The sequence below is a fragment of the Colias philodice genome, chromosome 13, assembly GCF_061535455.1.
Source record: "Colias philodice isolate Cphi_HAF_F1 chromosome 13, ilColPhil1 Martin Lab GWU primary, whole genome shotgun sequence".
In the NCBI taxonomy this organism is placed as follows: Eukaryota; Metazoa; Arthropoda; class Insecta; order Lepidoptera; family Pieridae; genus Colias; species Colias philodice.
The window spans coordinates 10,484,094-10,497,348 of record NC_143098.1 but is presented as its reverse complement, the minus strand read 5'-3'; the positions used below and the strand labels follow the sequence as shown (position 1 = coordinate 10,497,348).

The window sequence follows — 13,255 nt, the reverse complement described above, 5'->3', positions numbered from 1 at the left end:
GTAGAAGCACCTTCCTATATGCATTTGCCCAATACAAGTGTGATACAATATCACCTTCAAATCCAAACAAAACACTAGCGCGTTAAAATCAATACGGACACATTGTCTCGTCGGACTATTAATAGATATTCTGGTGAATTAAGACATCGGCCAATTCATTTTACGACCAGCGGCAATTTTTTCGCAATCGTAGCGACAAGCGACTGATTGGACGTTATGGGGACGATTTGAAGCGAACATTTGTATAGCATATATGTATTGTATGTTGGAGAGTCTATCATATAGAGATGGTATTTCTGAAAATAGGTACCTATGATGCATTTTCAGGACAGAATTAAACAGAGATTTATGGTAATTGGCGACTATAATATTATGTGCCAAAATCACTAAAGGAATGCCATGAAGTTAACCGCAATTCGAAAAGAATATGGTTTTGCGTAAGAGCCACCGATAAAATACTAATTTTTTTTTAAATATAAAAACTTTATATGTGCACACATAGAAAAGTTTTTCAACTTATCTTAAGAAATTTCATAAAGGAATTAATATATAGGTAGGTACTTTATATCCTAACTTCCAGACAGCTTTTATAAACTATTGTAGGTAAGAACGATTGATAGAAATTCGACAGTAAAAAAGAACTACGTTATGATCGAAAAAGATTTCATACTTTGTCATCTCAAATAACGTAGGTCCGCCGTCCGGCACTCACACGGGTAAATAATAGACGTGATTTAGGGCCGATTTTTCAATGCTTGGATAAAACTTAGGGTGCACTCACACACATCAGTCACCGTCACGGCACGTCACCGGACAGGATTAAAAAAAAATATGTATCAATAGTTCTAGTATGACTCTGTTCCCACACGACAGTCGCCGGCACGAAATCTATCAGTGACGTCACCGGTCAGGCACGTCAAATAATCTTTCCATACATGTATCATACTTTTATCCCCACTCACCCGGTGCCGTCACGTCTCAGTTCAGTCAGCGTCGTGCTACCGTCAATTGCTACATGTTCTCTAGCGTGACACACGTCTAATCACTGACTAACCTGATGTATGTGTTCAATGATTCAGTCAAACCGGCGACGTGACTGACGGACAACATGACGGTGACTGGTGTTTGTGGATACGTACACGAACCGTCACCGATCAGTCATCGGTGACTTGACGGTGACTGATGTGTGTGAGTGCACCCTTATTCGTCGAATAATGTATGAAACTACCATTTTAAAAACGTATTCTAATTGCCCGTATTTGACAGTTTACGTGACATTTTAATATTATCGTGTAATACTTTATTGGACGGATAAGTTTTATCCAAGCATTGAAAAATCGGCCCTTAGGGTTCTCGAGGAATACCACTTGAGGACATCCTTTGTTATATTTCTCAGCATTATAGGAGATACTTATAAAAATCGGGACTTTAATTCTATTTATTGCTAGACTAAGTACATGGGCTTGTATTTTTTTACTATTGAACAGATTTTAATAAAACTTGTTTAATTAGATAAAGTATATGGAGAAAATTTTCAGGAATCAAAATCGCTCAGGATACAAACATAGCTAGATAAATAAAAAAAAACCTATAAATAACCTAAAAATATATAGAATAATAATAACAAAGAAATAACGCATCTGCAAAATCTGCTTTGGTCCTAGTAGAATGGCTATAGAAATGTTTGATACATTTTCATGAAAATTTCGCGTAGAATTTAATTTATTCACGCTATAAGCTCTATTATAATACGCAAAGCAGCATTGTTGTGTAATTTAGAAAATGAAAAAATACATAAGAAAATACTGCATTGAACTGTAAGAACTTTATTGTACTAAGTATATGTAGTAGATACCTAAAGGGATGATAGATGAACCTGTTAGTTACAGCACAGATTAACAATTTAGAGTATGAAGAACTATTTTTTCGCATATAGTCGACAGGAGCATATACCCGGAGGCTCGGGTCCCAGCAGCGGGAACGTGTATGGTCTGATGATGATGATGATAATCGACTAAATACATTTAAATATATCCACAAATAAATTTATACATCTCAATTCGGGCCAATCCAGCTTTATGCTTTTCGATTTTCATAAGTAAATAACTTTTATAAAATACTAAAGTATTAGAAATAGCTGTAGATCAATACTACCCTACACTATCCTGTCATTTAATTCGTGACATGCAATATCCGTCTCCCAAAGTTGGGGTAGCGCACGTGACTCAAACAAATATGCCCAATTTGGACATTTTAATGGCGACTCGGACGAATCTAGAAATTTCCACGCAAGTAACTATGCTATCGATTATTTAATTAGTTCAAAATATACTGAATTATAACAGAACTGCCTTATGGGATCGAGAAATTTTTATTTAATATGATTTAGTTTCTTCTTTAATATAAAAAGTATGGCAATAATTTTGCGGATTATTCTATCCTCCATGAAGGTGGTGATCCTTCAACCAAGATTAGATCTCCTTCTAAGTTATTTTAATTGATTGAATACATCCTTAGTGATAAGACCCATACAATACATGCTTGCATGTTTCATGCCAGACACTGTATCAAGGAAGTTTTAATGCCCTTTTCTATAAGAATCGTTATCTAGGACCGATATTACAGATTATACAATTAATTTATCACCTGAATTTTCTATCCTTCAATATTCGAACAGGCAAATTCTTCAGTACTTCAAAACTTTCCTGCATATTATTATTTCCATAACCGACACAGCAATAAGAGCAAAATCCATAACTTCTCGTAAACCAGGAAATCTTGGAAGTTCGTAACAAACGGTCACACTTCACTTGAGAGCCCCTCGAAAGGAAAAGTTTAATTTTGAGGTGCGAATATAATATTTGTCTGTGATTGAACGATTTGGCGCCGAATTACTCTGTAATTGTTTATGGTTTGTTTGAGTGTAGGTACTTAAGTAGTATACATAGCTTTGGATATGCGGGTAAAATATTTAATGCTATTTTGTTAAGGCTAAAAGGTTAAGTAACCTAACACGACTTTATGAGCAAACACGCTCATCTTTTTGGAACACTTTACAGCAATTAACAATTTAGCTAAGCAATGCTGATGTTTGTGTACACATTATACATATGTTTTGTGTACCTAGGTGTGTATGCATATGTGTTAGGAGTTTAGGACAACATGTTTTCTACTCTCTCAAACGGAGTTGGAAATACTAAAAATATACAGTTTACTATATGTATATCTTGAAAATTTGGTAAGTACGAGGTATCGAAATCAAAGTTGTAGAACACAAGGAAGTTTTTATTGTATTCTTTAATAAAATTAGTTCGTAAGATATTAGCTATTATGTTTAGTATTAGGTAATTATCTCGATTGTACATTCCGTTCAAATTGAACGTCACAATAAAGCTGTCTATGTCCCAGATCCACTGATTAAAGTGAAGCCAATGCAATGTCTTTAACCAATTTAAATGTTTATTATGCTTTGACTGTGTTGTGGATATGACAGGTATTAAAAACATAGATATGCGAAAGTTCTCTTGTTTCTTTTATCTTAAGTTAAAACTAGCTTTCCCCTTACGGCTTCGTCCACTTTGTCTAAAACTTATATATTTCACAATTGCTACTTCAACAAATTAAACCTTCCTCGAGAACCACTATCTATTTGAAAACCGCATCATAATCTGTTATATAAAGACAACGGAAAGCGTTGTACAATGTACATGTGTATGTGTACATACAATGTACTACTGATAATAAAACGAAAAATACCGAGCCGCTCTGAAAGGCAATAATGGATAAGCGGAAAAAATAAGCCACGAAAATGTATATAGTCAAGTATTAAATGATAATCGGTACATAATCCATATTATTATTGCTCAAACTGAACAAGGGCTTATAGTTGTTTCCGATGACGCTATACTTACACGCATATAGCGCGGCTATATGCGGGTATTAAGGTTAAGCTTAATTTTAGGTTACAAATTAATTATTATCAGTAGGTCAAGTTATTTTTTTTGTACCTATTGCTAATCACACGACGATAAAGTATGTGAAAATAACTGTAAATATAAAATAATGATTTCGTTTTCGTTTGACGTTTTCAATGTTCATTTGGTTTCTTCGTTAAATTAACTTAGTAAAAAATTGTCGGAATTTTTTATTGGGCCTTTGAAGCACTTGAAATGGTTCGCAGTAGGTACATACGACAATTTTTTCAGCAATAATATTTATTCGTTTTCAAATGTGGGGATCGAGTAAAGAACTTGGAAAAACCTAACGTAATCTGTCAGGTAGAAAAAAGAACATAAATTATTGTCGCAGCGGAAATAATACTTACATCGCGCAAAAAAGATTATTATTCCATTATATGTAGTGAATGAAGTTTTTCAACAATAAATATTTATAGTGATTAGTGATGCCGGCCGGCAACTAAAAAATCTATACAGACAACTCTGTAATACAGAGTTTGTTTTTTTTGTTTGTTTGAACGCGCTAATCTCAAGAACTACTGGTACCTACGATTTGAAAATTCTTTCGGTGGTAGATATCCCATTTATCGAGGAAGGCTGTAGGCTACATAATAATATCATCACGCTAAGACCAACAGGAGCGGAGCACGCGGGTGAAACCGCGGGACGCTATAGTCGTATAGAAAAGTGACACTGTATTTTAATTGAAATGAAGATATTTGCGTACCTAATTATTAATTACACATATTATTTTAACCCCTACACAGGGGTTAAATCAAATCTAACAGGAAAAACATTAGATTTGATTCGTGAGCGATATAATTTATTCAATAGCACTTACATTAAGCACATAGCAGTATTTATTCAGGTGTTTTATAGACAAACACAATATACTAGAACAGGTTGTTTAAGTCAATAACATCTAAACAAGATGGTATGTTTACATTAGAATATGGGCATGCTAAAATACGCTACGAATTACGAATTGAGAACCTCCAACGTTTTTGCGTAAAAGTTGGTTAAAAAGCGCTTATGATAGGTCAATTTATTTCTAAAATTTTTGCAATCTAAATTAATAACTTATCTCATTCCTCTTTGTATCATTTTTTACGAAATTTAAATGTTATCAAAATAAAGTCATGAATAATTCATTAGTTCACTTTTTAAAATCATGTAGTTAGGTATAAAACGCATTTGAATAATAAGTTTAATAAATACCTACCTACCTGTTCAGTTTTTCATACTACTTATTCGTAGGTTGGTGGTATTATTATGATTAGGTAACACCCTTGTAACACCTTATAGATTTCTCTGTTTGCGAAATAATTATTTAGAGATGCATGAGCCTCTGTATTCCATGCAAAATTGGATAGGGTAAGTAATTCAGCTTTATGTTTTCGGTTTGTGTGTTTTTAGCAAAAATATAGGAAAACTCAAAATTTGTGTGTGGTGACACTTACGAGGATAAATATCTAGAATTTTTTTTAAAGATGTTCCCTCTGCATTTTCTCTTGTTCCATAGAAATTAATAGCAGGCATAGAAAAATCATGAATATTTATAATATTTCCGGTATGAAAGACTGTACCAGTATTTCGTGGTGTGTGCGGTTGCCTCTGTGAACCCACTGGACGTTGACTGCCGGCGAGAGGGGCTCGGTTCCACAAGGAATGGTCACATTTATTGTTCCCTTGTCTGATGCTACCTGGCGAATTTCCACTTCCTCGCCAAGTACGCGCCCGAACACTAAATAAAAAACATACATATTGAACCACCGGGAGACAAAGGCCAAATAGTTGTACTTCGATCAATTCAATTATTTTACCTTCTATTCCAAGGCAGATCAGAGGCACCAATATACGTTCCAGTAACATCCTACTATTTCTACATCTAAACCCTATGAAAAAATCTCACTAACTCTACCTACTTGTAAAGTAAAAAGATTTATTCAAACTAGTTTATTTACATTACACCGATTTTTTTAAATGACGGAAGGCGAAATAATAGGAAACAAAATTCACAACAAACGTCTTCACTCCATTGATAAAATGCATAGACTATTTTTTTTTAGCTGCCTGACATTTGATATTTCAAAATAATTGCCATGCTAAAAGATTGTGACATTTATTACCCGTACAAAAAATTGAACAGCTGTCAAAAACTGTCTATGACAGTGTATTGTCATAGAGAAAAATATAGATTTTCTTCGGACATGGCCGCTGTATCGGCAATACAACACTTGCAATGTTTTGTATATTCATATTCATTTTTTATAATGAATAAGTTGTTTTATACTTACAAGTAGTGATTAGTGGTTTGTGTAGAGTGCTGTGATATTTGTAATGGATGCAGAGAGCGGATATGAAATCAAAAGAGCCCGTGATGCAATTCAGATGATAGAGACCATACAGTCAATGATAGATGTTTCGGCTGATAGACTGGAAGGTTTGAGGACACAATGCTTAACAAGCGCAGAACTGACGCAGCAGGAGATTCGGACTCTGGAGGTAGGGCCGGTGCAATCATTTTATTATGACATGTAGTAAAAAAATGAGTTATGCCCTTGAAATACTTGCAAGGCCTAAACTTCAAGGCCTCTGGGCTCAAGGATCCTTTCAATGCCGATAGTAGAAAGTGTAAGCGTGCGCAGTCCCTGTCGCCTTGAAATAATATAATCTTTTTTATCGAATTTCTATTTACTTGTAATTTATTGCTTAAATGCCACATTAGAGATATCTGATGATTTCATACATAAGATTACTGTTTTCTACAATGTCTTGACGTAATTATATACTTAGTTTCATTTACAAAAACTATAAAAACAAACATTAAATCCCAAACTCACAAATTCCAAGAATTAAAAATGGAAACTGAACTTTATATTCTCATTATATTTTTATTAGATTTAATGCATGAATGTATTTTCCGTATGAATTATTATAAATATCAGATTATTATTATACATGTCAGTCTTTTTGGATAGTGTTAACAATAGTTACTTAACAATTCAATATTTTATGTGATATTGCAATACAATAGTTTTTCTTGACCATTATGGGATGCTATAAACACTTGATGACAAAACTGATTATATTAACTTATTAGAGCTTAGCTTGGGCATGTGACTCAATTTCATAACTTAAACATACCCTATGTTCTGTATCTCTGTTAATAAGTAAGTAAATAGAAAATATAAATTCATTACTATTGATAAAAGTAGTAGTAATTCAGATTAAAAATTTGGTTAAAATGACCTATTTAACATAAATTAAAGTACTTTGACTGTGCATTCCTTCTCCAAATGAAAATTTACACAAGTATCCGATAAAATCTATAAAAAATAAAAATAATCTCAATCTTAATAGACAAGTAATGTTAATCTCAATCTCATTTGGTGAGTAACATGTTTATTTTTAATGTAATATGTGTTAACAAACATGAGTCTTTTAATAGACACTATAACTAAACAATTAGTAATGCAACGCTATGCATCATTCAATACAAACATTACTATACTCGGATTTTTAATTAGATAAAGTAAACTGACGTTTTCTGTGTTGTCAGTTTTTGATGAAATAAAAATAGAGTTGTCACAAAGTGAATGATTCAAAATCGGGAATGAATGAAATTGAATCGATCGTCTAGTGAATATTTAGTGTGTAACAATATAACACCAAATAAACACAACAATGACAACAAACACAACGTAATTAGTTACAATTAACGAAAAAATTAAGAAAACAGTAACGTAAACATCGTAAAAATAAAAATAAAAAAATGATTATAATTACATTATACTAGTAACTTATATCTTATATAGCTTTATATATTACAATTAGAAATAATGTTATTTTATAGTTTGAAATGATGAACTATTCACACTCATTGTTCATTCATCTGATTGAATGAGAACTGAATTCCTCACTATTACTTTAAATGTGGCAACATTATTTTACAAAGTGACATTAGCTGCTGTCAGTTTACTTTATCTAATTAAAAATCCGAGTATAGAAATGGGTATGTAGGCCTGCATTTGATGAGAAATAATATTAATTCTTTATAACATAATTGGACACTCTTTTCTCTGTAAGAATCTTTATATTATGTTCAATGTACAAAAATGCAGTGATAAATGCTTTTATAATTATTATTCTAGTAAAATAAAATTAAAATATGGAAGTGAAACTGCAAAATATGAATTTATGTGATACTAGAGGTCCGCCCCGGCTTCGCCCGTGGTACATATTTCGCAATAAAATATAGCCTATGTCCTTTCTCGGGTATCAAAATATCTCCATACCAAATTTCATGCAAATTGGTTCAGTAGTTTAGGCGTGATTGAGTAACAGACAGACAGACAGAGTTACTTTCGCATTTATAATATTAGTATGGATTACTTTTAGGGATGTTAAAATTATTAACTTATTTTTCTCAAGTTAAAAGCAATCTATACTATTTTGTTTCCAAGACAGAAGTATCCATTGCTAATTGTGAATAAAACAAATTATCATATACATACTTATTTCTTACTGAAATATTCAAAGTGACAAAGTTTGTATGTGTTTTTTTTAAATAATAGTTAATATAAGTGGTGTTGAGATTTGTTCAAGTATCTATTGGGAAGAACTAAGGGCATTTTGAGTGCTTTTTATAGTAGAGATTATTTGAATAGTCAATGTATAAAACTACTAGAGGTCCGCCCCGGCTTCGCCCGTGGTACATACCTATTTCGCAATAAAAGGTAGCCTATGTCCTTTCTCGGGTATCAAAATATCTCCATACCAAATTTCATGCAAATTGGTTCAGTAGTTTAGGCATGATTGAGTAACAGACAGACAGACAGAGTTACTTTCGCATTTATAATATTAGTATGGATCTTCAAATATTTACAAACCAGATAAAGTTTTATAAATGAATTCTTTACTTTCTTATTACATAATACAAATAAGTAATCCATAGTTTTAAGTTTAAGAGGTTGAACACAATTTTATATGAAATAGATTATTAGATTATTGTGTTTCTGCTCCACTTCATATCATGAACAGATAAATTTCTTTGTATTTATTATTAATTTGAAAATACTTAAACAAATATTTACTTAATTCTAAACAATATTTGAAAAATGTATTAGTAGTAAATATAGAGTTAAATAATAAATTAAATATTATTACTTCCAGGGTAAACTAGTGAAACATTTTTCTCGGCAACTTGTGATAAAGGCAAAGTTTGGCGAGGAGCTACAGAGGGAGCTACGGGATGTGCCGAGTTTGAGACAGTGGCTGAGGGTGGTGGGGCTTAGTGTGGACGCTATTGAGGTAAACTTCAAATATAGAAATTGTTTATTAATATTAATACTCAAGAATAAAATTCAAATCAAATCATTTATTTGTAAGAATTGTGGTAATACAGAGTATATATATAATACATATATGAATAAAAATAGTGCGAAAACAATACAAAATATACTTATATGTACCATATACACGTTGAGGTGTGCAGTCTGTGAATCACAGTGCCATTTTGATATTTAACTTGTATAGAAATTTTATTTTATTACTTTAAATAGCTAATAAGATACATACAGTTCACTCTCATAAGTAATTCTTTTGAGTAAAGTCTTAAAAGTTCTTTTAAACGCTAGCTTAGGGATTTGTTGCCATGCAGTTTAAAGTATACTGCAGCAGTTGTCTGTAAGACTTAGATTGTAATTAATTTTTCTCTTAGCTTTGTTCTACAGACTGCAACAAATTAATAGTAGTTTTTCTATAACAACAGACTTGATAGTAAGATTAAAGATGTTGTGAGATTCCGAGATATTTCATCGATTATCGAAAAAATACGTCAAACGTATCAGAAATGCGAATATTATACACTTCCATATTTTTAAGATTCTGTATAATCTATACTAATATTATAAAGCTGAAGAGTTTGTTTGTTTGTTTGAACGCGCTAATCTCAGGAACTACTGGTCCGATTTGAAAAATTCTTTCGGTGTTAGATAGCCCATTTATCGAGGAAGCTTATAGGCTATATATCATCACGGTAAGACCAACAGGAGCGGAGCAATGCGGGTGAAACCGCGGGGAACAGTTAGTAATAAATAAAGTAACCGCAAATGTTATACAAAGTAACATTAGAATGTCGTAGACACGTTCAGCGGCGTGTATTACGTCACGTTTAAATTATTTAGCCAGCGTTGCACCTTAATATAAACAATAATGTAACAAAATTGCATTCCAGCGCATAAGTGCTACGTAATAAATATTTGTTTTATAATAATTGGTAGCTTGTAGAATTTTGTTTAGAAATAAAAATTGTTTTAATTTTTTTGTTCTGTTTCCATTGTTGTTAACATTTTGAATTTAGATATTAAAGCCTTAAATGTATTTCACCTTGAATCAAACACAAGAAAAAAAAATCTTTAGAATAATTGTTAATTTTCTATTAATTGGAGAGACATAGTCAAATTTGTAGATCATAAATACATACAGGAACAAAAATTATGTATGATTTATTCGAAATTCTAACCTAACCATGTCTCCTACATTCCTGCCGCAAGCAGTGAGAGCGTTATCTGTTCCAATAAAAGCTCCAATTACGATCAAACATATCGAATAATTACTCTCTCCGTATATACATTTCTATATTATGTAGCTATATTATATCAAATAATTCTATAGCTATAAAATCCAATATTCCAGGCGGTCTGTTCCCGCATATCGTCGCTAGAGGCGCTCCGCGAGCGTTCGGAACATGAGTTACGCGCGATACTGTGCGGTGCGCGGGATGAAGAGGTGCGCAGGCTGGGGCGGGCCATGCAACGGCTTAGGAGTTATACAGGTAAACTCAAAACTCAAACTCAAACATTTATTTATTCAATTAGACTTCTTCGAGAAGCACTTTTGAAACGTCATATTTTTACATATTTTTAACATTTACCACCGATTCGGAAAGCAGTATCTATGGAGAAGAACCGGCAAGAAACTCCATAGTTGCTCTTTTTAATAATTTCAGTATTACAATTTAATTACAAAATATGTAACTGTATATTATCATAATATGCCAAAGAACTTTCCTGTGGTTTTTACGCGACAACCCTCCATGGGTTTTTATCTTCCATATATTCCTTAATGCTGTAATAGGCTCTCTGAACTAATACGTTTTTAACATAATTTTTAAATTTAGCACTACTAAACTCTTTAATACTATGAGGAATTCTGTTGTAAAAAAGTATACCTTAGCCCATAAATGAATTTTTAACTTTAGCTAACATGTAAAATAGCATTTCAATTTTATTTCTGTTCCTTGTGCCATAATAGTGTCTATCTCCTACTATAGTAGAAGAAGTGTAGTAGAAAGTGGAAAAAAGGTATAATTTTGTCAATGTCCTATTATGGAGAGAACTCGTCTCACACTTATAACTTTGTTTTTTACAGAATATTTGCTAAAATGCAACTGATTTAAGTTATTTGAAAGAAGTTTTACAATTTATTGACCTTTTTGAATTAAAAATATAGAAATATACTAATTTTTGAATTTGAATTTGAATTTTCTGCGACACAGACTGAGCATTCTGACACGAGTTTACGCCATTTTCCTCGAATTATATTTAAAAAAATGTACGTGTTTTTTTTTTAAATTTGAAATGGCCCTAAAATTTGCAGAGGCCCTAGCGCGGGGCCATGAAGCAGTGGAGCTGCCCCTGTACTGGGACAGCTGGGAGCGGCACGGGCGGGGCTCGCCGCGCACGAGGGACGAGCGGAACCACAGGCGGGCCCCGAGGGCACAGGGCAACGGTGAGTGGGGCACGGGGCAACATTGCAGGGGCCCCAGTGGAGCTGTCCCTCTATATTTAACAGATCTATATAAAACTAAGTGTCCAAAAACTATAAAAAGATAAACTTGGGTCTTTTTTAGCAGTGTATTATAAAATTTTGTTTACCGTTGCTCTAGAGAAAAACGTTTTATGAATAAGTAATACAAATTTCAATTATTAACGATAATAAAACTATTGAATTAGGATGAGAATAAATTATATAGTCATGGCCACAAATATTTTTGTCATGTCAACCCACAAACAATAAATACCATCTGTAACATCTTCGTATACCTTGTTTACTGGAAAATAAATGAATTTGAATACTACTAACGTACTAATGCCTGCCTGGAAGAGATCACTCTTTAGTGATAAGGCCGCCCTCTGTGCTAGTTTAGCTATAAGTTTTAGTTTTAAGTAATTTGTATAACTAGCATAGTAAAGTGTTATACATAAATAAATAAATAAATAAAATAAATCACACGTTTCCACACAATTCCAGGCGGCAAATCTCCCACGACCCCGGTGGGGAAACGTAAGCAGAACTCCCACTTGCCCGCGCCGGACTCGCTGACGAAGTCGCGCTCGCACGAGTCGCAGCTGTCCGTGCGACCGGACGCGTCTGATCATAGGTGCGTTTTTATTATATTACGATTTTTATTAATATTTATCATCATAAAAAAATAAAATTTATTCAATACAAATCAAATTATTCTTCTTGGAAAATATGATAACTTTAACTTAACAAGATGTACAAATTTATACACTGCCATTTTTATTTTAAAAAATCTAGATGAATCATTTTCAGCTTCCATTATGCATTTTTATGTTATGCATTATCAACAATCAAATTGTTGTTTTACATATTCTACATTATAACATTACTGTACAGATTTCCACTAATTTTAACTATACATACAGTCAAAAAACACATTAATTCCATAAAAATTATTTCCAGTGACAACAGCCAATCATCAGCGGTAGGCAATACAGAGACGAGTCCGCCCGCTTCGCCGCATGAGCACGAACACCCACAAAGGATATATGATACTCATCATGTAAGTTATTGTATTTATATAGAAAAAGAAAGAATTAAAATAGTCCATTCTGTATGCTTATATTTGACTGTAAAGTATTCATCTAATTTGATTCCAAATTTAATTCAATTTAACATTTCGAAAATAAATGAACCAAAATAGCTTCAATCATTCTCTAGTTGCAAGTTCACTCGATTATACACTATCTTTAACCCATCTTTTCGCTCAAGTCATTCTCGAGTTTTAGCAAGAGCTCCACGTCAGCGTAGCACCGAGGGGTCCTGGGTTCGATTCCCGGTGGAGACGAAGAAAAAAAAATCTCGGTCTGGTAGGACACAGAAGGCTGATCACCTACTTGTAACTAAAGAAAATTGAGCAGTGAAACAGATGTATAGTGCATCTGCCCCTTACCTCACTAGGGGACATGGGACTTTACTACTACTATACT

At 33.0% G+C, this 13,255-nt stretch overlaps 2 protein-coding genes and 1 long non-coding RNA gene across 3 annotated transcripts in view; 2 read left to right on the top strand and 1 right to left on the bottom strand.

Moving 5' to 3' along the window:
- The window catches only part of LOC149483646 (contactin-1a), a 56,072-nt gene extending 50,078 nt beyond the window's left edge, over positions 1 to 5,994 (bottom strand). Inside the window, exons 1-2 of the mRNA XM_089702808.1 lie at positions 5,780 to 5,994; positions 5,543 to 5,700 (exon numbers count right to left, since the gene is read on the bottom strand). Of these exons, the coding sequence (XP_089558934.1) occupies positions 5,543 to 5,700; positions 5,780 to 5,828 (207 nt within the window). The 5' untranslated portion in view covers positions 5,829 to 5,994. The remainder of the gene's footprint in view (positions 1 to 5,542; positions 5,701 to 5,779) is intronic.
- LOC149483637 (uncharacterized) overlaps positions 1 to 13,255 on the top strand; it is a 202,574-nt gene that overhangs the window by 30,791 nt on the left and 158,528 nt on the right. The gene's annotated exons all lie outside the window — the stretch shown is intronic.
- Positions 6,165 to 13,255, top strand: part of ksr (kinase suppressor of ras) — a 30,915-nt gene continuing 23,824 nt past the window's right edge. The window contains exons 1-6 of the mRNA XM_089702807.1: positions 6,165 to 6,461; positions 9,132 to 9,269; positions 10,656 to 10,794; positions 11,619 to 11,750; positions 12,273 to 12,402; positions 12,729 to 12,828. Coding sequence (XP_089558933.1) covers positions 6,297 to 6,461; positions 9,132 to 9,269; positions 10,656 to 10,794; positions 11,619 to 11,750; positions 12,273 to 12,402; positions 12,729 to 12,828 — 804 coding nt within the window. The 5' untranslated portion in view covers positions 6,165 to 6,296. The remainder of the gene's footprint in view (positions 6,462 to 9,131; positions 9,270 to 10,655; positions 10,795 to 11,618; positions 11,751 to 12,272; positions 12,403 to 12,728; positions 12,829 to 13,255) is intronic.